This window comes from Epargyreus clarus, unplaced genomic scaffold (genome assembly GCF_041222505.1).
Source record: "Epargyreus clarus isolate Ecla_fem2 unplaced genomic scaffold, WU_Ecla_fem_2.2 ptg000026l, whole genome shotgun sequence".
NCBI classification, from domain to species: domain Eukaryota; kingdom Metazoa; phylum Arthropoda; class Insecta; order Lepidoptera; family Hesperiidae; genus Epargyreus; species Epargyreus clarus.
The window spans coordinates 3,452,727-3,477,708 of record NW_027332233.1 but is presented as its reverse complement, the minus strand read 5'-3'; the positions used below and the strand labels follow the sequence as shown (position 1 = coordinate 3,477,708).

Genomic DNA, 24,982 nt, shown 5'->3' with positions numbered 1-24,982 from the left:
TTTTCTTTATATGTTTTATTCCACTATTATTTGGTGCCCAGCTGCACATCTTGCAGTGCTTAAATATTCATGCAATCTCGATGGATATTTTTTTTTACTTTCTTATCAAGGACTTATGAATATTTGAGATGGAACAGAAAACAATATGTATGTAAATTTAAAATCCGGCGACGAGGACATGTCCTTAAGGATATATTTCTTAACACTCCTTTTGGTATTTTCGTAGTCGGACAGAAATGCAGCAATCACAATTAAAATCGTGTTGAAAGTCGAGAACTGTGTGGAGCGTTCAATACGTAGAAGTCAGAAGTTAGTGCGAAAGATGAAGTTTTGTGCACATAGATTTGACTGAAGATAGTTTGCGCACGGATCAGTTATACTCCGTACGTATGTACCTCCTTCTGTAGTATTTTCTATTCTGGCAGCGAATTCTCTGAAATGACACAGAAAGGGCCACCCTTTAAAGCAGGCGACGCGTTGGCGCCTCGTCTGCTCTTCAGAATATCGATAGATGACAGCGATTTCCCAAGACCAAGTGACCCGGTTTTCACATCCTTGCAACAATATTGGCATGAAATTGCGAATGAGCACCCGTTCCATATTAAAACGTTTTTTTATAATATAGTAGTAGAAGACGAGCATGCAGCCCACCTGCTAGTAAGTGGCTACTACCGCCAATGGACATCTGAAATTAACCCCAGATAGCATTAGAATTACGACCTGAGGTCGACCATAGATGCGCTACTAGCCCTGACGACTAAGCTGGAACGTCTCGGAAATGTATGCTTCCCTTACCACACCCTTCAAATCAAAACACTGCAGCGTTTAACTCTGCTGTTATGCGGCAGAAATAGGTGTGGCGATGGTGCCGCCGGAGTCGAGCCACAAAGGGTTCACCTTCAAATACATACGATTATGTATTGGAGTCTCGTGGAATGCATCTCGATGTATGTAAATTCGGGTGCTGTAAACTGCACAGCTGTGTATGTATAACGCCGCGTGTTCTGTCTAAACACAAGTGCATTTTGAATTCTTCACACCATTGTGTAGATAAAAGGTTTAAGCCTGAAATATTTTTGTTATTCGACTATTTAGTTTTGTTTGGATTGTATTAGTAGTTAACCTCTCCGACGACTATTGCACACTTATGTGCTATAAACCGAATATTACCGTTCGCTCGACTATTGCACACATGTGTGCTATGGCTACTACGTGAAGCAAATTTCACTTTTTTATCTTTATCTTACATTATTTTTATAAGGTGTCTGAGACAAAAATAACGATAAATAAATTATACACGAATTTGCTACAGAATATTAAAGGCATCCATATAATATTTGATATTTTGAGACATTTAAAATTATACACTGTCAACATCGTATTACGCATAGATTTAAGTCATTTAAGTACTTTTAGTTTATGGCGGGAGTTCGGATTGTGCAGTTGTTGTGATTTGTTTTGTGTGTTTATAAGTGAAACAGTAAGTAAAATGTTATTTATTACTGATATTATGCATTATTAGACCTTAGTTTTATTGTATAATAGTGTTTCGTATCAATTTCTATAACATAATAGTGTAATTATCTTCATAACAATAATATTGATTTTACTTCATCAGGACTATAAAACAAAATGTTTATGTCGTTTTAGGTCATGGTATAAAGTATTTTTGTGAAAATAATAAATAATAGTATAAAAGAAGGGAATCTATAATGAAAAAAAGACATTCCAAATTTTGTTCATTATTACGAACATTTATTTCGTATTGTACGGTTTCGAATAAACAAGCGCTAGGGACGTGCCGTACCAATTACATCGTCATTACCGTTTTCATGTTATATCGATTTTCTTAACAATAACTTTAGTATTTTTCAAATGAGTTATTTATAGTATACAATTATATGTAATTTTATTATTGAATGACAAATAATTAACTTTGTAAATATAAAATAAATTAAATAATTAAAACTTTGTAAATATAAAAGCTATCGTTTGTTCTTATTTTATTTTGATGTTTACTACGTATATAATATAATTATGTTTTTTTTTCGTAGAATTGGGAACTTCAGAAATCCTTTTTTCAAAACTGCTGCTGTACTTTTTGGGATTGAAGTATTGAAACAGAAAATATTGAAAAGCGGTGTGTTCGCTATAAAGTTGTTCATCAAGTAAGTAATTATTATCAATAAATAAAATTATATGTAATACTAATATAGGTATACCTCTTGGACAACCACAATAATTATGTATGGCATTACGTATTTTTTTTTATAATATAGGAGTAGCAGACGAGCATGTAGTCTACCTGAAGGCACGTGGCTACTGCCTCCCATGGACATCTGTAATCAACCCTAGATAGGATTAGATATTCCTACCTGAAGTCGGCCACAGATGCGCCACTACTCCTGAGGACTAAGCTGGAATGCCTCGGAAAAATCTTGCCTCCCTTACCACACCCTTCAAAACGGAACACAGTAGCGCCTTACACCGCTATTATTAGCTAGAAGTAGGTGTGGCGGTGATGCCACCGGAGTCGCCACATAGGGTTTTACCACCTTCAATTATTAGGTAGAAGTAGGTGTGGCGGTAGAAAAGTTAGGTAGAAGTCGGTTTTACCACCTTTTCTATAGGTAAGCACCATTTATGGATATACGTAGGTATAGACTTTTAACGCCTTTTGAATAGATGGATACTTAATATATTTTTTATTTATGTTTGTTTGTTTCAGTCATGATTTCAAAGAAGTTTGTCATTAGACTTGTCAGAAAACATGAAAACCTTAAAAATAGAAGAAAATCTGTCAGGCGACGAGTCAGTTGTTTGTACAACGACAGCTACGGTTTTTGTATGTGATATGGTTGATAGGATCACGTAATATCGGTTAAAATTGTTGTAAGTTGGTTATTTATACAAATAACACGTAGATACAGGAAAATTGCTCAACATGCCTAAAGATTTTTTTCAAGAACATAAAGTTTGAAAAATTGTTATGGTTAATTTCAACAACACTGTCTTTTTATTACAAGACAGTGTTGTTGAAATTAACCATAATACGCTAAAAATAAACTCCGTTATACAAATGAAGATGATAATAATATTCGGATCCGGATCTTCTCAGTAGAGGTCGCGTTCCGATCCGGTAGTAGTTTAAGAAAATATTGTAACTGACAATTTGTAAGTGCCGCCGTTGGCCTATACAAAATAAATATATTTCATTTCATTTCATTCTTATGGTACAGTAATAATAAAATATAAATGTAAACTAAAATCATATAATTATAATGTGGCATGATGATCGTGCGTACATACCGATATTGTAACGGTCACATCACTAGTACTTCTACGACTAGTCCGACAGTGTTTTGTTTTATGGTCATCTTTGTGTAATTTTGATAATTGTTTCACTGTTTTTGTGTATCGGAGGTTTATTGTGTTATTTGTTATGTGTGGAAGTAAAATATGTTGGTTTTATTGTAAAAAATGGAAGATTATTTCGTTGTTCGTGAGTTTTCTATGACAAAATCAATTTTATTGTAAGTTGCTATTTTAGTGTAACAAAGTGCCGAAATAGTATTTATATCAGTCATTTTGTAATTTTAGAAGAATAAAATAAAAACTTGTATGACTCTGTGTTGTTTTTTATTATAAAACTCCCCAATTATTCATAAAATAGATAGCTTCTAACGAAGTAGTGTAACATGTTTTGCACCAATTTTTTTTGTAATATTTCTTACAGAATAAACACAACACACGATATAATAGCATATTATATTTTATTACAAATCAGAAAAATAAATAATACAATAAATTATTACACTTTTTTAGCATATAACTTCGAAATCGTTCATATCAAAGTATTAAGTGATTACAACAAAAAACACTATTATCGACCACTAAAATGTTATATCATACGATAATACACTTAATAATGAATCGATCACTTTTTATTTCATGCAAAAATATTAATTAATTTTTACACAATCCGTCAATAAAGTAAACGAAAAATTTAGTAGCCATTTTCTAAAAAATCAATTTTTCGCGGGTGAGTTAACTGTAGACAAGTTGTCAATATCAAAGTGAGTGGAAGTGTTAATAGTATTTTTTTTTGTTAAGTGTTTTGATTTAGGAGATGGTCGACATTGTCTACTTGCGAAGATATGTGCGACTTAAATATTAATTCGTATGATATCTAATCAGCTTTTGGATGAATAAATAACGATTTTTTTAAATGTACTTTTAAATGACAATGATGATTTAACTTATATGTATAAAAGTAATCATCAAGGTCAATCAAGGCTAACACTGCCACGTTATTTAAGTTGCCAATTAAGACCGTTTCTATAACTAGAAATGTCATATAAATGCGATTACGTCTATAGTTCACCTTTTACATTCAAGTTAGTATCTAGTTTAAGGTTTCGTCAAACGTTTATCCTATAAATACAACTATCAGGAATAAAACTTTATGTAATAATCTAGTCATACGTTCTAAAAATGGAAATCTTAACGCAATTATTATTTTAATACATAATCTTTCACTAACAATGAAATAAGTGTTTCGTGGAAACGACCACAGATTTTCCGCGTCGCGACGGCCGACGAGGCAATATATTGGGGTCTAGGATTTCCTTATTTGTGCTTTTATTATTATACCATTGAAACAACACGAAATAATGAAGTAGGCCACTCGATTGAACGCGCAATCTGTGTTGGCAGATGATATGTTTTTTTAAATATATTTTTTCTTTTATGTGTATAGGCTGTGTACACAGCACGATGAACTGGACTATATTAATTAATAAGGAAAAAATATAAAAATGTATTTTTTCCTTTTATAGAGCTTTATGAGAACGACTCACTGGGCGCCATCTAGTAATAGCAGGTCGAAACAGCATGTACCTGGAAAGCTTATTAGTTTCGTATTTTATATGATAAAACTAATTTATAATAATTATTTCTTTTGATTTGTTTGCAAACGCATCTTATTCAATTTATCCATTTTCCCTACCAAAGATCGGAAAGTAACAATGTTCATTTAGCAAGTGCCGATCTTAAGTAGGCAATATATTAGGGAGCTGGACTTTAGCCAGCGTAAATCCAATAAAAAGTTAAAGTTAAAGTCCAGTAGTCCGAAAATGGGCGTTACCTATTCTGTTCAATGCGATAGAGATTTAAACACAGCAAGTTTTGCAGAATGAATAAAAGGAGTAAAAAGCAGTCGTATCTTCATAATAAACGAATTTCTTGCCTCATTTTGAATTTCTACTGCAAATTTCAAAATGCAACAAGTCAGGTCAGGTAGTACGTCAGATCACGTGTATTATGTATATCATAGGGCTACCACCTTCACCAAAGTTCACTATATTAAGATAGCACAAATCGAATACTTGTGTAACTTAGATTGTTGCTTAAGGAGTTCTTGTTGATTTGAATGTTACTGTTATAGACATTTCTAATTAAAACAATGAAATGCTAATTAGTCAATTACTATTTTTTTAATACCAATGTTTTTATGTGAATATTTTTTGTTAAATATAAAAGATGATTACAAATTACGCGGTGGGAAAACTTTTTTTTTGCGTGTGACAACCCTAGAGTGGAGGGTGGGTGGAATCTCGGCCCCTTCGTAAATAATTACCGCGGTACGTTCGCAGCGAGGGCATACCCTACGCCAGCGCACTTGTGTTGCTTTACATTTGAAAAGCTGCCGCGGGGGCACATTCGTCTGTGTCACCTTTTTGAAATGGAATTAAGGGTGGGTGTATCAGACCGTCTTAATAATATGCTTCCTAAAACCGATCCCCCTCTTTAAATATGTTTCTTAATGTGTGACGTGTGATTTGAAATAGGCCGGATTCAAAAATAGTATCGTTATTCCGATCGCTTATTTTGTTTTGTGTCATGATATTTTGTTTGACAACGATACATAGTTTAAACTTTTGATCAAAAGTCGCATAAAATGTTGCCAAAGGTCAAATGTTATGATGGAAATGTATGATTGATTTTAATGGAGCTTGCATAGGAATGTGGCGATTTTTGTAAAGTGTGATATTGGTAATATTTTGTATAGTGAGTGAATTATATCAATACAAACAATATACTTAAATGGACCTGTAAGTAGAAGTCTGTAGAAAAAAAATATAACATAGGTACATACATGTAGGTACATAGGTACATAGTTCTTAGTACAGATTGTAAGATTTTGTCTACAAAGTATTTTCAGTCTTATAGGTTTCATTGCAATCGGCTACTGAAACAATCGTACAAATTAAAGGTTCGTGGGATTCAAACGCATACCATTAATCATTAGAATTGTATATTAAAATTTCAAAAAGGGTTTTCATAAATAATTACAGGGCTCCCGTACTCGCAAGGGCGCTTGTGCCGAAGTCGGTTCTTTGAGCCCGTCTGAGTGGGAGGAGTTTCAAAGTTACAAAGCGTCGCCATGAACATTTTTGGCTCGCTGTTATAGGTGAAACAGTTTCTCTAATTAGGCGAAATGTTCCTAGAGTTTGGTACGTTTTATGTCTATGGCTTTTGGGACGTGGCTCTATGGTTTTCGTGGAAGTGTTTTTCATTTTGAAGTGGCATATGAGTATCACAGATAGATATTAGATAATTTCTAGTAAACAGATCCTTTCGATCTTTGTAGTGATCAGACAGAAAAATCCCGATTTCGGTTACCAATATATATTAAAACATATTATACCGACAAAAATATATTTTTAGTATCTATGAAACCGAAATTTGTATACCGATTGTATATGCGTTTTTGGTCCACAAAGGACGGCTTTGAACTGAGATACATAGATAGCGATTGACTGAGGCTACGTGACTAAGCGGTAGGTTTCTTTATATTTGTAGGGGATTTTTCTTTGATGATCGTCGTATCGGTGATTATTGTGTGCTCGGTATACTGTGATCGGGATTAGATTACGGAATCTACGCGGATATCAGGCGTGAGGTTGAAAATATTATGTGTCTGTTGTTTGTTTTGGCATTGGACATGAATTGGACAAAAAATCTTTAAAAGCTTAGTGGTTTGAAGTTTGACCTCGAATGGTGGAGAGGTGGGGGAGAGCGGTTTGTACCCCAGACATGCAACTTAGAGTTTTTTGGTTTTGAGAGATAGCTAATTTATTCCTTTAACTTTATTTGTATAATGCATCATGCATTCATGACTGAGAATCCCTTACTGTAAAAAACAGTAAAGAAGGTCTCAAAATTGTTTCTAATTTACGCAACCGCATTTGGCAAGCCTCTTAAAAACCGGCATTACGTGGGCAAATCCTGCAGTGTTCATAACGTGCGACTATGACTACCTTATAGCAGGTTAAAGGACAATTAATAATAGGGGACAATTGTTTTCTATTAGAAATAAAGATCTTTAGACCTATATTTTCGATAGGTCTATAACTAAAATCTAATCCTTTAAAAATATGCACAAGACGACCTGACGCAGGGCAATTTATCCCATGGACAATAATGAGGTGACAAAAAGCCGTCGTTATCGTGCAGTCCGGAAGGACAACGTGACATCGTCTACCATGGGAGCTGTTTCGAAAGAACATGCAACAAGGAGACGATCTGACGCAGAGCAATTTATCCATGGACAATAATGAGGTGACAATACGTAGTCGTTATCGTGCAGTCTGAGAGGACGCGACATCGTCTACCCTGGGGGCTGTCTCGACTTTGTATGACGCGAATTCTATGTATACATTTTATCTGCAAACCCCATGTCTCCGAAGAAGAATGATTTATTTCAGAAGAAAAGTTATCTAATTCTCGATATAGTGTCGAGAGTGTCGTCTATCTATCGATGTCGACTGTAATAGTGGTAGTTACTTTATTTATGTAGATAACGAATTTCATCTAGGAATGAAGTACAATAATAAGATGTGTAACTTATTTTTGTGAAATATCTTGAAAATAAGTACATGCGCTTGAAAAAGCCAGTTATTTTTAAATTATATTTATCTTACTTTATTAGGTATTTTTGTATTTTTTTTATTTATATACGACTTCGTAAAAAGAGACGATGTAAAGTAGCCAAGTTTACGAAAGCTCCGAGATATCGACCGAAAATTTTCGATGGTCGGTAAAAACTTTGTACGAAAGAACAATATTTATTAACATTCAACAACCGCTTTCGACGAAATACTCAATCACCTAAAATATCATCTTACAAGCTCCCAAATAGACAAGCAAAGAAAATATTTATTTATATTTTCATAACTACCAAAATCCGTTCCGTCTACGCAAACAACGAGAAGAGGTTATTTGAATTGGTTCCTTCATAATATTTGGTAATCTGATTTTTAGTATTGTTTTACCAGTTATGTATAATAGTAACGTGAGACGGGCCCGTTATCTTTTCTACTTGTCTACTTTTTTTGGGGCGGGGAATGGTTGCATGCAGGTATAATTGGTGCTTGCATGCTTCCTGTCTGAAATTATAAGAATTTTTAAATTAAAAGTTTTTGGGGTTTGGGTTTGGCGGAACCATTGCCACACGGCCCTAATGGTTTTTGTAAGTTATGTGAGTATTAAAAGCGCTTCCAAATTTAGTATTCAAACTCTTCGGATAGAATCTCTATTCTATCTACGGTATTTTGAGTAAGGGTTTGGTGTGAAAGTGTAACTTCGTAATCGACTTCTAATGTCTAATTACATTTGCACCACTTGATTATATGCGTTGGCATTTTGACTTAGATTATAGGTTTCAAAGTATGGTCTACGCAAACTTACATAATTTCTTATGAAGCTTATTTTTTTACCTTGTATTTGGTTTTTTATGCCTGTTTCTGAAATGTATTGTCACCTAATCTTAAAACAAGTAAATAGGTATTCTAAAAATATAGTTACTGGAATAGATGATACTCACGGTCCACTGTAGTTAGGTATAACGCGTTGTACATAGACCTAAGTTTTAATGTGTAACGCTGTATTAGGTCTAACCAAAATTGTAGGTCTGAAACTTCGTTTACAGCCTTCAGGTACAAATTGTCATACCTTAACGTGTTTGCACATCACGCCAACGCTCTGGTAATCATGATAAGTACTTAATTTAATTTTGCCGTCACTGTGAAGAACTTAGTGTAGGGGTAAAACAACCGGTGGATAGAAGTGAATGTCTTTTACTTGGAAATGTATGCGTTAACAGTAGATGTCTTTGCGTTCATGCAACAAATGATCGAAGATCGATTTGTAGTAAAGTGAAGTAATGTAGGTAATACTAGAACGAATTTCATAGGATGTCTAAATGAATACAATGTCAATTTTCTTGTTTATTTGGTTTTATAGAATTGTTTTCTATCGTGATATATTATGCCAGCAAAAACGAAATATTTCTCGATGTGGTGGTGGATTACAAATAACCAAAAATGATTCATTAAAAACTATTTTGACTTTTGGTAGTAAACTTTAATATCCAGTTAAAGTTGGTGTCAAATAATTGTCAGCGACAGTAAAAATGCCTGTCAGTTTGAGACCTAAGTGTAGGTACATGCCTACAATACTCGTGTCCTGTAATTTCGGTAATGGTCGCGTGGGGGCGGGACCGACGCAGATAAGCGAGATAATCCAGGACCCAGGGAAGGGGGCACAGTATAACACAAAACAGTAGGACAGCTTTGAGACAAAGTCATGATTACTTTTGTTAGTATAATTAGATGCTATTCTATTACCCGTATAATGTCTTCGAGATTATGACTGAAGATAAGTAATTAAAGAGATTATTGTGTTTCAAAACTTTCAAGGATTCTAAGTAAATTAAGGTTGCTGAAGCCTCGTACCTATAATATGTTTATAAATTGAAATGAAATTTCATGAAGTGTTAAGTTTGTTTTGTTTATTTTAGCATAACTAACTTAACTTACTTATTAATAAGTAACCTTATTTTGAAATATAACTAGGTTTCTGTGTTGCAATATCTTTATAGTAAAAGCCGCCGCTTTGTTTTTTACACGTTTCAGTCTACTAATACTTTTATTGAGTGAAGAATGAAATATCTGTTTTATAATTTATTTTAAATATGATACAACATCTAAATCGCCTATTTAGTGTTAATTACGTTCGTAATTTTTAACGTATCTTACTATATTTCTCTTACTGTGGTGCGGAGTGTAAGGGAGGACATGCGCGCCGCGCCCTTATGTGGGCGTCCAAATTACGTTCCCTATTTGTCGCGGTCGTTAGTCTGTACTCTCTACAATGGAATTTACTTCAATTTCGAAATTTTCACAATAGTTGTTTGTTATGCCATGGATCGTATGTAGGAAAGCTAATAGAATGAAAAAGTAGTTCAAATAGCGAAGTTTGTTATGGTCTAAGATCCGAAGCTAAATCGAACTGGACCGAGCTGATAATAGAATGAAACTCATTTTATAATGAAATTAGTACATTGGGTAATACATTAAAAATGGGTTTGCTAAAAAAATCCTGGACAGGATAATTTTAATTATTTTTTGAAAAATTAAAATTTAATTGAAAATTAAATTTTGCAACATCAAAATAATAAGAAAATTCTATTCTGAGTGAATGTTAAAAACATACAGAATGTGCAGGCTTTGGGTTGCCTATTATTTACGTGGACGAACTACTGGGTTGTCAGGTATAAACAGGTATTTCGCTGGCAACTACTTTCACTCATGATGATAATAGATAAAATTTTATATCAGTAGAAGCGCTGTTTTATTGTGAACACGTTGATATAGGGTTGTCTGCAAAATGAAAATTAATTTTTCAAAAAATAATTAAAATTATCCTGTCCAGGATTTTTTTAGCAAACCCATTTTTAATGTATTACCCAATGTACTAATTTCGTTATAAAATGAGTTTCATTCTATTATCAGCTCGGTCCAGTTCGATTTAGCTTCGGATCTTCTACTATTAAGTTCAGTGCTGCTTCACGAGTAGTGATAACGTTTTATTAGTTATGTTGGAATATGAATTTCTTTGTGAATTTATATTATAGACTATGCGGTGTTTTCATTTCATGGTTATTATAGGAACGTCATGGATATAATGTTATATATTTTAGGAGCTTTCATAGCAATTGTTCGATGTGAAATTAATATGTGACGGTTGTTTACATAAATTCCGTACTTAGTATTTTATATTTTTATATACAGTGTTTAGTACTTTTTACAATCTATTGGTTTATAGTCATTAAAAAGATCTAATTAATAATATATATGTATTGCCATCACCTTGGAATTGATAACAAGCACTGTTTGACTTGACTTTTACCACTATAAGTTGGACCAGTTTTCCAACAGATAAATTGTATTGAATTGTAAGTTTTATCTACTGTTTTTAATAACATGTACAAACAAAATTCCACAAGTAATGCCTTAACCCAGCTCACAACAGTTACGTGATCACCGAACTCCTGCAAAGCGACCTGCACAAGATCATCGTATCGCCGCAACACCTCTCCGCCGACCACATCAAAGTCTTCCTCTACCAGATACTCAGAGGTGAGTTGATTTTCTTATTACTTATTTTATTAAATAATCGGTATAAATACGTGATAAGTCTTAATATTGCACCTGAATTTGTGAAAGTTGTACGTACTAGTTTACTTTTTAAAATGAATAATACTATTTAGTCCTCAGAGGTAGCCACGCATCTATGGCAGAACTCAGATAGGACTGTAATCTTATCAACGGGTAGTTAAAAATGTTTGTTATTGCGATTTGATTTTAAAGCCATTTTCGTAGTACCTATATCTTTTAAAATAACCACACGTGCTTAAAATAAAATAGATATATTAGTAGAATAGAATCGTGACGTATGATCGAACGAAATGAGCCGTGGTTTACCGTAACGAATATTGATATGATGGCCATAGTTCATAACTTTCTATTCGAGCAATTACAATTACGTCGTCATATGATAACTTCTATATAGAATTTTGAAGGTAGTAGAACCCTTTGTGTTTCGACTCCGGCGGCACCACCGTCACACCTATTTCTACCTAATAACAGCAGTGCTAGGCGCTGCTGTGTTCCGGTTTGAAGGGTGTGGTAAGGGAGACAGACTTTTCCGAGGCGTTCCAGCTTAGTCCTCAAGGGTAGCGGTGCATCTGTGGCTGACCTCAGGTAGGAATATCTAATCCTATCTGGGGTTGATTACAGATGTCCATTGGCGGCAGTAGCCACTTACCATCAGGTGGACTGCATGCTCATCTGCTACACCTATATTATAAAAAAAATGCTACGAATTACACTTAATGTGTAGAATATGTATTGTAGGTCCATGCCTTTAATATTCTTTAATATTCTGTTTGACAGTTCTAAATTGTAAAAACGCGTATTATATGTAATAAACAGTTAATAAAATCCCATAAACTCATTCTAAACCGTAAATTTCATAAATCCCAACATAATTTATTATAGTTATTATTTTAAGCGAGATGCGCTTTACGACACAAAGCCGTTTTATGGTAGAACTAACTTAACTAATGTTTCATACTGGGGAACTTGCTTAATGTAAGCGCATCCCTTATTATACCGTGAACTTTTTTCATCAAGAGTAATGAGGCTTTCACGCTATCCGTCCTACTATTCCTCTACATATACTAGGGCGAGGTCGTTCCTTCTATGTGGGGTATGATAATAATGAAATGGCATGAATCTTATAATATTATAATAATTATGTTGTGTATATTTTAGATATCTTCTTATCCTATGTTAGTACATCAATCAATGTTACATTGGAAGAGGTTGTGAACATACTCCTCTACGCTGGTTCACTGCGTATAGCAGGTAGCTTTCTTCGATTAGAAATGTTATACACTGCATTCCACTATGCCGCTTAAATTATATCAATAGCTTGTTCACGAGAAGCAGTGGCAGTTATTTACGTACTCATTATTACAATGTGAGTAAAACTTTAGATAATCCTTTTTGTTCAGACGTACAGATTTTTGCTTCAAAACAGCATTGCACTGTTGTTTCGTTTCGAAAAACGCTCGCTCTTCGTTACGAATTCACGAGACGTCCGTTTCTTTCGTGAAACTGCTCCCTTCGGTGAAATATATGACGGAAAATAACGTACAAGGTAGTATTTTCTCAGCTCAGCAAACAGGAACGAGTAACGGCTTGCAGCTCGGAGCGCGTCGATAAATTCAAGTTGAAAACAAATGGAGCCCCCGCGAGAACGGCGCTCTCGGCTAAAGACAGCTCAGTGCGCCTTCACGTTCAATGCCCACTCCACTGTACTTCCACCTGCCGTAAATCAATTAAAACTCCCAAGTGCCCGCCGTTCTCAAACTGCACTCGATTTACGGCAAAAACTTTACTCTTTGGACGTTTCTCAAACTGTAACCTAGTTTTTAGTCACCACAAACTACAAACGTAGATATTAGCTGGATCCCGCTGTGAATGCAAATGTAATCCATTCTCGTCGATAAAAAGATCCGTCGCCCGCGCCGCCCCGTCTCCCGATTTCGCATTATTAATTTTCGCAATTATTCGCACTATGCCCGGAGATTTCCACCGAGCAGAGCGCTTGGGAATCTAGAAAAATGCGATCGTTAAGCTTCCCAGTGCTTCCAGCGTTTAATTAAAAACTTTCTGGACGCTAGATGAAACTAGAGACTACACTTGATGCAAAATGATGTACCTATGTATACTAATGATAGTTAGAAATACGCATCTCAACTGCTAAGTATAAATATGAACTTTTAGAAAAAATAATATAAAGTTACGAAAAGTAGACGTCATTAGTTGCATCTGGGATAATCTTACGGTATTTTTTTAATGAAACAGAATATGAAAAATAAATATTTCATATATTCTGGAATTTAATAAAAAACATGGGATTAATATATTTGTTACGGCTCTCGTTTAACCTAACGCTTAGACAGAAACTAAAGATGAGAAAATAAATCTCACCGTTCAAACAGGTCTTAAACTCATGCATCTCAAATTCTCTACGGCCATACCTACTCCAGAGCGAAGTATTTGCGAGCGAATTTTATACTGACCTCTCAGACGCTCGGAATATGGAATGTAAACTATGTGAACAAACATCACTTAGGGTGGTATTCCACACATCAATATATTTGTCCAATTTCAATGTCCAACATTTGATCAAATTTCTTTGACAGAACAGATGCCCTTTCCACTTGTCAAATCTTTGTCCATGATTTCTTTATAATTTGCGTAGTTTTAGAAAATGGAAGAACGTGGAGGAACTGTTTTTGGCGATTGTTTTTGGCCTGGAAACGAGTTCTTCTAGCTGGGAAAATCTTTGATTAAATATCGGTGTTGCTAGTAAATTGGATGAAGTCATCCAATTTATTTGTTAAATGTACATTGGACAGAGATATTTGACGAGTGGAATACCAACCTTAGCGTGAGGCGGTCATTACAATGTGTAGAGTGTAGAGTGGAGTAGCACCCACTCGTCGGGGACAGTGGGCATTCCGACGCGAGCGGTCCGATCCGATGTCACGGATGTTATCTTTGTTAGGTACAAGCTTACGTGGATTCTGGGGAATGTGGCGGCCGCGCCGGCGACAGGCTAACGGATGCGTTGAATTCTCATCCACAAAACATCCGCGTATATGTAATATGTATATACGAGCACGTTAGTCTAACTTAATCCTAGTATGCCGTATGAGTTTGTCTTTGTTGCATAATTTATTGTTCGCTGGAGGTGTGGATTTGATTCCTCGATACAATAATCAAATTAACATTAGAGAGTTTAAAACTAAAGGTTTTGTTTAGTTTATTCAAAATGTCTGTTAAAGCGTAGTAGATTTTTAGTATTGTAGGACAAAAAATGTGCTAAAAAGATTTTTCAACCAACATGGCTGTCTTATCCTATAATTCTGCGATAAACCCCTTGCCCAACAGTGGGACAGTAATGGATATGATGATGAACCTAAAGGACCAAATATGATTTGATTTATCAGACTAAGAATATTTTTCGGATTCAGAAGGCTTGTTTAGGTACGGCATTCGAATTTTGTTTACGTGATTATTTTGTACCCGGCTTTATAACGGTTCTCAAATTCATTGTCAAAGGCGAACGGTAAACTCACGATTTACGACGATACGGCAATGTTAAAGGGTTGTTTGTTTATACAATATCTAACGTTTGTACAGCGATGTTCCGTTAATGATAATGTTTTGTTTAAATGTATGTATACAGTTATTTACAAGTAATTGTTGAATTTAGAATTTAATTTTTGAAATTTACGCAATATTATTTGTCTCTACAATTATAGGAACTAAAGTTAACATTTTAACATCGAATGTGTACCGCGTGTATCGTGTGATTTGCTTCCATGGCAGGGAAAAACTAAACTAATTTTAAAACTAGCTTATTGCAGATTAGTAATGTTTATGGTGACACACACGACGGATAATAAGTTATATACGAGGGACTATTCATGTTTGCAAAAAGTCGACAAAGGGCGACTATTGTCGGCTGTTGACGACAATCGCTAATAGTTTCTGACGACACACGGGGTAGTTTAAAGATGGTGGCTGAATGATAGGTGACGTCGGTCATCAATATGGACTATCGCCATTGTATAGCTCCTTAATGGTCGGTATGTGTGTCGGAAGCGTCATAAGTAACCTATTTCTACCTAATAACAGCAGTGTTAGGCGCTGCTGTGTTCCGGTTTGAAGGGTGTGGTAAGGGAGACATACTTTTTCGAGGCGTTACAGCTTAGTCCTCAGGGGTAGCGGCGCATCTGTGGCCGACCTCAGGTAGGAATATCTAATCGTATCTGGGGTTGATTACAGATGTCCATGGGCGGCAGTAGCCACTTACCATCAGGTGGACTGCATGCTCGTCTGCTACTCTTATATTATAAAAAAAAAAAATGTCTCCTTTTAAAATCCTGATCAAATGCTTGTGTATATACAGAAGTAAATGACATAATGTCATAATGTATCTGTTTGGTACAACTCAGGCGGCACACAGCGAATGGGATATGGTAATGTGATCCGGAGCCACGTTTGCTGTTAATAATGTATGCCGCTTGCAGTCCCGGAATCGTATGTTGCGTCCGTTATGAGCATATTTTGGATTTTGTGGTCTATGTTACTCATATGGTCCTTGTAAAACTTCGCGATTTTTACTGAATGAATAGACTCAGTGTCATCGTTCTTTCATGTTTCTAAGCGTGTGTGGTGAAGCGAACATTCATACTGAAGATTTAGCAATCTAATGGCAGTGAAATTATTGCCGTAACTTTTATTTTTGTTGTGTGTATCGTGAGAATTAATAGCTTTGTACAGTAACGAAATGTATCGCGAATTCACAATTCACACATCAACGAGTTCTTTACTATTTTTGTAAATATGTGAAGTCGAATCTGCTGAATAGATAAACTAAAGCTCAATCCCTAGTTAGTCCGAAATTGGTCTATATCAGTGACCAATAGTAGAACAGCAGAGTGTTTATGACGGTGAATTGTGACTGAAATTGGAGTGGAAACGGTATAAAGGGAATTTTGTTTGACTTGAGCGGTGCACGACATATGAGCCATGAGGTATGCTAATGTCGTTCATACGAAGCTTTTTATCTATAATGTATGCCGGTTAAATGATTGTCGTGTGTTTTATTAAAATATTTTCATGCAATTGGCAACTAGGCATGTAGATTGTAGGTGCTCCATTTGACGAATCAAGTAGCATGAAAATATGTAGTTCAGCTAATAGTTATTGATCTCTGCCGCCTATGGATATCTGTAGTTACTTACAAATATGGTGGAACTTTACGTAAGGGCATATAATTACAGAATAATTAGGTACACCTTATACTTCAGTCGCGCGATACCTTACAACCCAGAAAAGAACCACATTCAGGCTGTCTTAGGGTTCTACAAATTATCTTTAACACACCTTTAAATTGATATCAGTGGATTTAAAAAAACGTATACATATTGGGACCTGTACATAATATAGGTACAATTGGCCAGTTTACATCGTAGAGTACATAATTATGCTTATGGCGCTTATAATGAAATATACCTATTAGTTACATTGGGTATTCGTTCACATCGCTTTCCACAATTATTATAAAACAAACTTTCCATCATGAAACTAAATACGTATTATAATAAATCTCAGAACAGTTAAACAATTAAGCGAGCACAGTTACGGCGCGATAACAATATAATAAAGTAGATTTCGAATTAATATTGCGAAATAAAAGAGAACATTTTATAAAAAAAACATTACTTGCAATGATTTCACAAAGTTAATTGTGTCCGCATGTGAAATGTTTAACGTTAATAACTTAGATGAGCAAAATACATAGATCACTCCTAACAAGAAGGTGTATCCAGTTTTGCGAATTTAAATTGTTGCGTAAATAAGATTTTGACACGTCTCAGTGCTAAAGTGTCCCTAAAATGTTTGAAATACATATTTATTTATTACGTAAATTACGTAGTATTAGAGTTTTATATGTAGGTATATTTTGTCTAAAAATGCTTTTTTTTTTTATTTTTCAAGAATTCAAAAAATAACTGGCAAATAAGCCTTTCGTGGCTTCGTCCAAATTCAATGTGGAGAAGTATCTTTCTATTTTACTTATCAAAGGTTAATAACGGAGATGTTTTAATTAATTATGTTTATCCAACGACGCGGAGAGATACCATCGGAGCTTGGTGCGCGGTAACGAGCGGAATTATGGAAATGTGGCGGCGCCGGGGACAGAGCCTCTGCAGAGGTGCCTATTACTAGGGATGCTATGATATATCGAAATTTTGATAATATCGAGCTCTAAATATCGATATTTATGACGTTATAGAGACTATTGATGATCTATTGTTATCGAACATCGACAAAAAATAAATATCGATATCGAAATTTTAAACATTTCATCTAATAACACGACTAGGTTTGGCAAAAGGGTCGTCAAAATAAGTAGTCTTTAAACTTTATCGGCGAAATAAAAAGATGTACCTCCTTGAATAGATATTATGAATTATTGATATATTTAGATAATAACGCGGAATTTTATATACAACGATAGTATACCTTTTCACTGCATTCGATATGATTATCTATATATATAAAAGCGAAAAGATACTCACGTTCAAAACGTATTAATCAAGGTTTTGACGAAACTACTGAAGTTACAATCATAAAATTTGAAATATAGCTTCATTTTATAATGTAGATGCGCACTAAGAACGGATTTTTTGATATTCCACCGTTAAGGGGGTAAAATGGGGGTTGAAAGTTAGTATGAAAGTCCGTCAGTTTTAAAGCAAACTGGATGAAAATTGGTATTTAGCTTTCTGATTTAAAGTAATAAAAATCTAATCTAAGGGTTTTTCCAAAATCTACCCTAAAGGTGGTTAAATAGGGGTTGACGGCTTATTTTAAATTTTGCCATTTTGGAAGCCAGCACTGTGAAAGTTAGCCATTGCTTTACTGGTTAGATATAATAGAACTTTAGTTCTACCGTTTTTGGAAAATCAACCCCTATGTGGGTTAAATAAGGGTTGTAAGTTTGTATGGAATTCCCCCAGTTTTGATGTAAACTCTATGAAAATCGGTATTTGGGTTTTCGATTAAAAATAATTAAATACTTATTTCACCATTTTTGGAAAATCAACCCTTAAGTTGGTAAAATAAGGGTTGACAGCTTATTTTAAAATTTGCCAATTTGAAAGCCAGCACTATGAAAGTTAGCCATTGCTTTACTGGTTAGATATAATAGAACTTTAGTTCTACCGTTTTTGGAAAATCAACCCCTATGTGGGTTAAATAAGGGTTCTGAGTTTGTATGGAATTCCCCCAGTTTTGAAGTAAACTCTATGAAAATCTGTATTTGGGTTTTTAATAGAAAATAATTAAACACCTATTTCACCATTTTTGGAAAATCAACCCTTAAGTTGGTAAAATTAGGGTTGACAGCTTATTTGAAAATTTGGCAATTTGAAAGCCAGCACTATGAAAGTTAGCCATTGCCTCACTGGTTAGATATAGTGGAACTTTAATTCTATCGTTTTTGGAAAATCAACCCTTATTTGGGTTAAATAAGGGTTGTAAGTTTGAATGAAAGACCCCCAGTTTTAATGTAAACTGTACGAAAGTCGGTATTTGGGTTTTCTATAGAAACTAATTAATCACCTATTTCATTGTTTTTTGGAAAATCTACCCTTAAGGTTGTTAAATGGGGGTTGGAATTTTATTTCAAACTCCGTTAATTCGGAAGCAAGGACTATAAAAATTTGCATTTGGCTTTCCTGTTGGAAATAATAGAACTTTTTTAACACTATTTATGGAAAATCTACCCTTAAGAGAGTAAAATATGGGTTGTAAGTTTGTATGAAAGTCCCCCAGTTTTAATGTAAACTGTACGAAAGTCGGTATTTGGGTTTTCGATAGAAACTAATTAATCACCTATTTCATTGTTTTTTGGAAAATCATCCCTTAAGGTTGTTAAATGGGGGTTGGAATTTTATTTTAAAACTCCGTTAATTCGGAAGCAAGGACTATAAAAAATTGCATTTGGCTTTCCTGTTGGAAATAATAGAACTTTTTTAACACTATTTATGGAAAATCTACCCTTAAGAGGGTAAAATAGGGGTTGAAAGTTTGTTGGGAAGTCCGCAGATTTTGAAACAAAGTCTATGACAATTGGTATTCAGCTTTCTGATTGAAAATAATAGAACACCTATTTTACAGCTTTTGAAAAATCAACCCTTAAGTTCGATTAATAGGGAATAGAACTTTATTTTAAAATCCGTTAATTTGGAAACAAGGATTGTAAGAATAGCATTTAGCTTTCTGGTTCAAAATAATAGAGCTTCTTTAACACCGTTTATGGAAAATCTACCCTTAAGAAGGTAAAATAGGGGTGGAAACTTCGTTAGAAGTCCACAGCTTTTTAAGCAAAGTCTATGAAAATTGTTATTTGGCTTTCTGATTCAAAATAATAGGATACCTATTTCACAGTTTTTGGAAAATCAACCCTTAAGGTTGTTTAATAGGGGATGGAATTTTATTTTAAAATCCGTTTATTTGGTAACAAGGACTGTAAAAATAGGATTTATCTTTCTGATACGGAATAATAGATCTTCTTTAGCAACGTTTATGGAAAATCTACCCTTAAGAGGATAAAATAGGGTAGAAACTTCGTTTAGGAGTTCGCAGTTTTTAGAGCAAAGTCTATGTAATTTAGTATTCTGCTTTCTGATTGAAAATAATAGAACACCTATTTCACCGTTTTTGAAAATTCACCCTTAAGGACGTATAATAGGGGATGGAACTTTATTTTAAAAACCGTTAATTTGGAAGCAAGGACTGTAAAAAAGGTAATTGCCTTTCTGGTTGGGAATGATCGAACTTTTTTAACACCATTTATGGAAAATCTACCCTTAAGAGGGTATAATAGGGGCAGAAACTTCGTTTAGAAGTCCGCAGATTTTGAAGCAAAGTCTATGAAAATTGGTATTTTGCTTTCTGGTTGTAAATAATATATCATTTATTTTTCCATTTTTTGAAAATCAACCCTTTAGGTCTTTAAATAGGGGTTGGAACTTTATTTTATAATCCGTTAATTTGGAAGCAACCACTATGCAAAATTATCATTGGACTCAATGAAGCATCTGAGTCACTGTTATTTTACATCAATCGTTAAGACGGCTATAAAAGGGTGTATGCATTATGCCTTTCTGTTTACACATCTATTTCAGCATTTTTAGTAACTCAAAAATCAACCCCATTAGGGTACTATAAGTAGAGAAAGTTTCTTTAAATACCGTTATTGAAGTTACTTCCTTTGGCGTGTCTGGAAAAAGAACATAGTGCAGATAAGTTTAGTGTAGGGCGAAATTCCACGGGCCGTCGTAACATATATTTTTAACATGGGAATGTAAAGCGCGTGCTGAAGTGCAGAACAGCGGTTTATAGGGTACCGTATCTAAAGGATAAAAACGGAACCCTATTACTTAGACTTCGCTGTCTGTCCGTTTGTCCGTGTGTCACAGGCCTCTATCTCTTGAACCGTAATAGATAGACATTTGAAATTCTTACAGAGGATGCATAACTGTGGCCGCTATAACAACAAATACTAAAAATAAAAAAAAAGTTGAAAACAAAAAGGGGTCCCCATACAACACAAACTGCTATTCGATATTTTTCCAACTAACTTTTGAACCGTTAAAGGTAGACAGTTCTAATTTTCACAATGTGTGTACTTTAATGGCTGCTGCAATATTAAATACTAGAAATTAAAAAAAAAGAAAATTTTTGTTGAACGGAACCCTCCAGGTGCGGGTTTGACTTGCACACTTGGCCAATTATTAGTAACGCGCAGACCCGCGGGCCACAAGGGAAGTCGCGGGCCACACAACACCTGTGGGTGGGTTGCCGACCGCTGGTGTTGAATATTAGCTTTCAGAAATTTGCTGATAAAGTATTTATTGATGCATACGTACAAAGGAATGTTTTTGAAATACTACTAAGGAGGTAAAAGAAGTGTTATATGTATGTATACGGGATTCTTTTAGGTTCGAAGTTAGAAACGTGAAATTTCAGATAACGTCTACTCAGACAATACACGACAACGTGGACGGTTGCAAATTTCATATATGATAATGCGTAAGTTTATTCAAATTGGTCTACATTTTGGTATACTGATTAAGTACATCGCAACTACTTTGGACACACTGTGTGCCAACATTTTGTCCTGCCGTGGGGTATGGTTGTGGTTATGTGTGTATTAGTGATGGTGATGTGGTAGACACATAGACCTTGGATTAAAATATAGGGCTAGAACAGGGCTACATTATCCTCTGCCTGTCGTACGAGACTAAAAGGGGACTTCTGGAGTTGCGGGCGGCAAGAATGGGAGCTCTAACCGCCCAGCCAGAGACCCAGGAAATAACCACTGTATGTAAGGCCCCATAGAACATAGACGGTTCCTATGGAATAGTGTAAATAATAATTATTGTATCCTACATGCAACTTATATTTTAAAGAAAGTTTCATTACAGTCCACTTATTAGAGTTTTTGTGCTACTTTATCATTAAAATTGTTAAAATAGAAATTTACGATTACAGTTATTTGTATGTCATATCATATTTTTTACGCGGGCGAAGCCGCGGGTTCTGCTAGTAGATATCTATAAAGATATTGATATCGATATTTTGAAAAATGTGCATCCCTACCTATCACCCTTGCCTGCCTATAGCGTAATTTATGCGCCACGTTTTGAAAACGTCTTTGAATTCTGCGCTTGCGAAATTAAGAGATCTAAAAGTGATAAACTCTTATTTGTAAACTTTTGCGTTTCGTATTATTTTACTAGCTCCCGTACTGAGTTTTAATAATTGGTCAAAAAGACAATGCCTAGGCATATTGTGTAATATGACCATGTAAAGTTTTTTTCTCATGCAATTTTTGCAGCCTCTTTTGGTCTACCAAGAGATAGAATCTTTAAAAACGCTGATGTGCGTGTTACATTCATTGTGTTGAAGATATTAAATCCAATTTTGTAATAAACATTACGTTAAACACTTTTATATTTTTTACGGCTTAACGGATTTTCTCATATGATGTGTCTTTGGATTCATCTAAATTGTAGGAGAGACATAGGCTATATTTTAAGCCCTAGATTTTGTTTTTAAAATGTGTAATTTCGAAATTAGTTACAGATACTCTTAAATTATAAAACGCGTCTTACACAGACTATGCATCAGTAATACCGAGGACTCTAACTACAAACACATATTTTACTCTCATAGAATCTACCCCACGCCTGGAGAGATTCCCTACGTAAGCTATTCTGGATTTATTGCGATAAATTATCGTTCACAATATTCCTACCTCACAGGTGGCACTGAAGGAAATGTAAAAATTCAATTATCTCCAAATGGGAACCGCATACTAAACAGAAGCGTGTTAAGGTCGCATTGTATTCCCCGATTTGAGAAAATTAAATATGATTATTTTTCTAATAAAAACTGACTTATTACACACGACCAGTAGTTCAAATAGAGTGTACCTAGTATAATACTAATATTGGTAGTAACAGTCTGAAAGTTATACTTCTTCGTAATGCCTTTTCGACGTCATCGATAACGTCACTTCAGATAAGACGTGACAAGAGCAATTAATCGGCGAAATCTCTAGACTCTTAAATGCCCACAGATGAAGAACTTTTCTATCACTCCTTTTGTCTTAAGTCTACATTATTAAAAAAACGCGCCTGTAACCGGCGTAATACATTAGTATCTTCAATTAGTTACACTAATGAAGTTTTCTCGAAATATATAGTACGGTTTGTCAACTGGCAATTCGGAAAGGCTCTTCCGGGATTATTATTCCCGTTGAAACGCGACAGGCGGGCTTTCGCAACAGAGACGGTCGGAATAATTGTCATGTCGGATGCGGAAACGTTTTTGTATGTTTGGGACACGCCGTAACATGGCAAATGTGTGGCGTGTGCTTTACAAAATCCCGTTACAGAATACGTTATGAACTTATGGCTCTTGAAGGAAACCTCAGACGGGTTTGCGTGAAAATATTTGAAATGAATATTTGTCGTGTCGGTTGAGTATCGGATGTCGTGTCTGATAGGTGTAAATATACTTGGGAATACTTGAGGTCGTAAAAGTATTTATGATAAATTCGACTTAAAAAGTTAGTGTATTATTTACCTATTATAAACTCTGTACCCTTAGTATGAGTTTTTACGTTTGCTCGAAAATGTTCAACGTTTACGAATTTGCGCATACAGCGCCCCCGTGGACCGTATTGGAACTAAAATTCCGCAGTATAAGTTTTAAAAATTGAATTATAACGCTATCAAAATTGAATTAAAAATGTTAAAATATTAATTGTATCAGTTTTAACTGTTATTTGTTGTTATAGTGGCCACCGTTAACCATACCCTGTAAAAAATTCAAGTGTCTATCAATTACGGTTCAGGAGTTAGAGCCCTGTGACAGACAGACAGACGGACAGACAGCGGATGCTTAGTAATAGGGTTCCGTTTTTACCCTATACGGAACCCTAAAAATTCCGGACTATAAACGTTATGCAGGAAGTGGTTACATTCTCTGTACTTTGGGGAAGGAAACGTTCTGGTTATAAGACACGTGTGATACGCGTAATCTCTTCAAACGAGTTTTGCGAAACTCGCGTGTGCTTACGTTTTTTTTTAGAATAAGCCACAAGCGCGTTATATACTTAGAAACTGTAAAAAAGAAAATCATAAATGTGTACCTACGGTGGTGCTAATACGGCTATATTTTTAAGTGTACGCAAAATATATAAGTGCAACCAATCTCTGCGAATATGAAAGCGAAACTATATCTGCTTGTTTGTCTGTCTATGTGACTGTCCGTCCGTTCCACCTCTAATGTACAATATAATCCGTTGTCATTTGATATATGGTTGCACTCTAAGAAAGATTCTATACAGTTATTTATTTCACTTTATTACTATTGGGATGTTATTTATAACCGCTGATTCTCTTTAGGAAGCAGAATTTATAAATTTACGGTTAGATGGTCTTAGTGATTTCTATTTAAGGATATTCAAACATTTCGTTGTTGCGTCGGATTCGATAAATTTGTGAGACTAAATTAGTTAAGATTCTTTTAATTAAACAAAATTTTATTTCCATGTTATTACTTTCTTATTTGTCTTAGTAACATTAAAAATTATGTCGACAAAGTTGTCGAATTGTGATAAGATGTTATTTGTATTAAATAAAACATTATTTAGTGTTTGTTACTAAAATGAATGTAAGTAATAAAGAGCTTTTTACTGTGCAATAAAATTTGCGAGTGGTCATGCGGTTATCCGGATGTTAGCGGTCATCGCAGCCCATAAATATCGGTAATCGACCTCAACGATATATCTGGAATTACACATGCGATGCTGCCCCTGGAGACACTTTGAATATATGATGTCTGCTTCAATACTATATTTTATACTACTATTATTTTTTATCAAATTGAAGTAGTAGTTGAGCTTATGG

At 34.7% G+C, this 24,982-nt stretch overlaps 1 protein-coding gene and 1 long non-coding RNA gene across 2 annotated transcripts in view; both read left to right on the top strand.

The window, feature by feature from the left end:
- nmo (serine/threonine-protein kinase nemo) overlaps window positions 1-24,982 on the top strand; it is a 211,565-nt gene that overhangs the window by 166,755 nt on the left and 19,828 nt on the right. Inside the window, 1 exon segment of the mRNA XM_073087289.1 lies at window positions 11,377-11,483. Within this exon segment, the coding sequence (XP_072943390.1) occupies window positions 11,377-11,483 (107 nt within the window).
- On the top strand, window positions 1,134-2,930 carry LOC140753487 (uncharacterized). The gene is made up of 3 exons (XR_012103574.1): window positions 1,134-1,480; window positions 2,055-2,168; window positions 2,729-2,930. It is a non-coding gene; the product is annotated as an uncharacterized LOC140753487 (long non-coding RNA).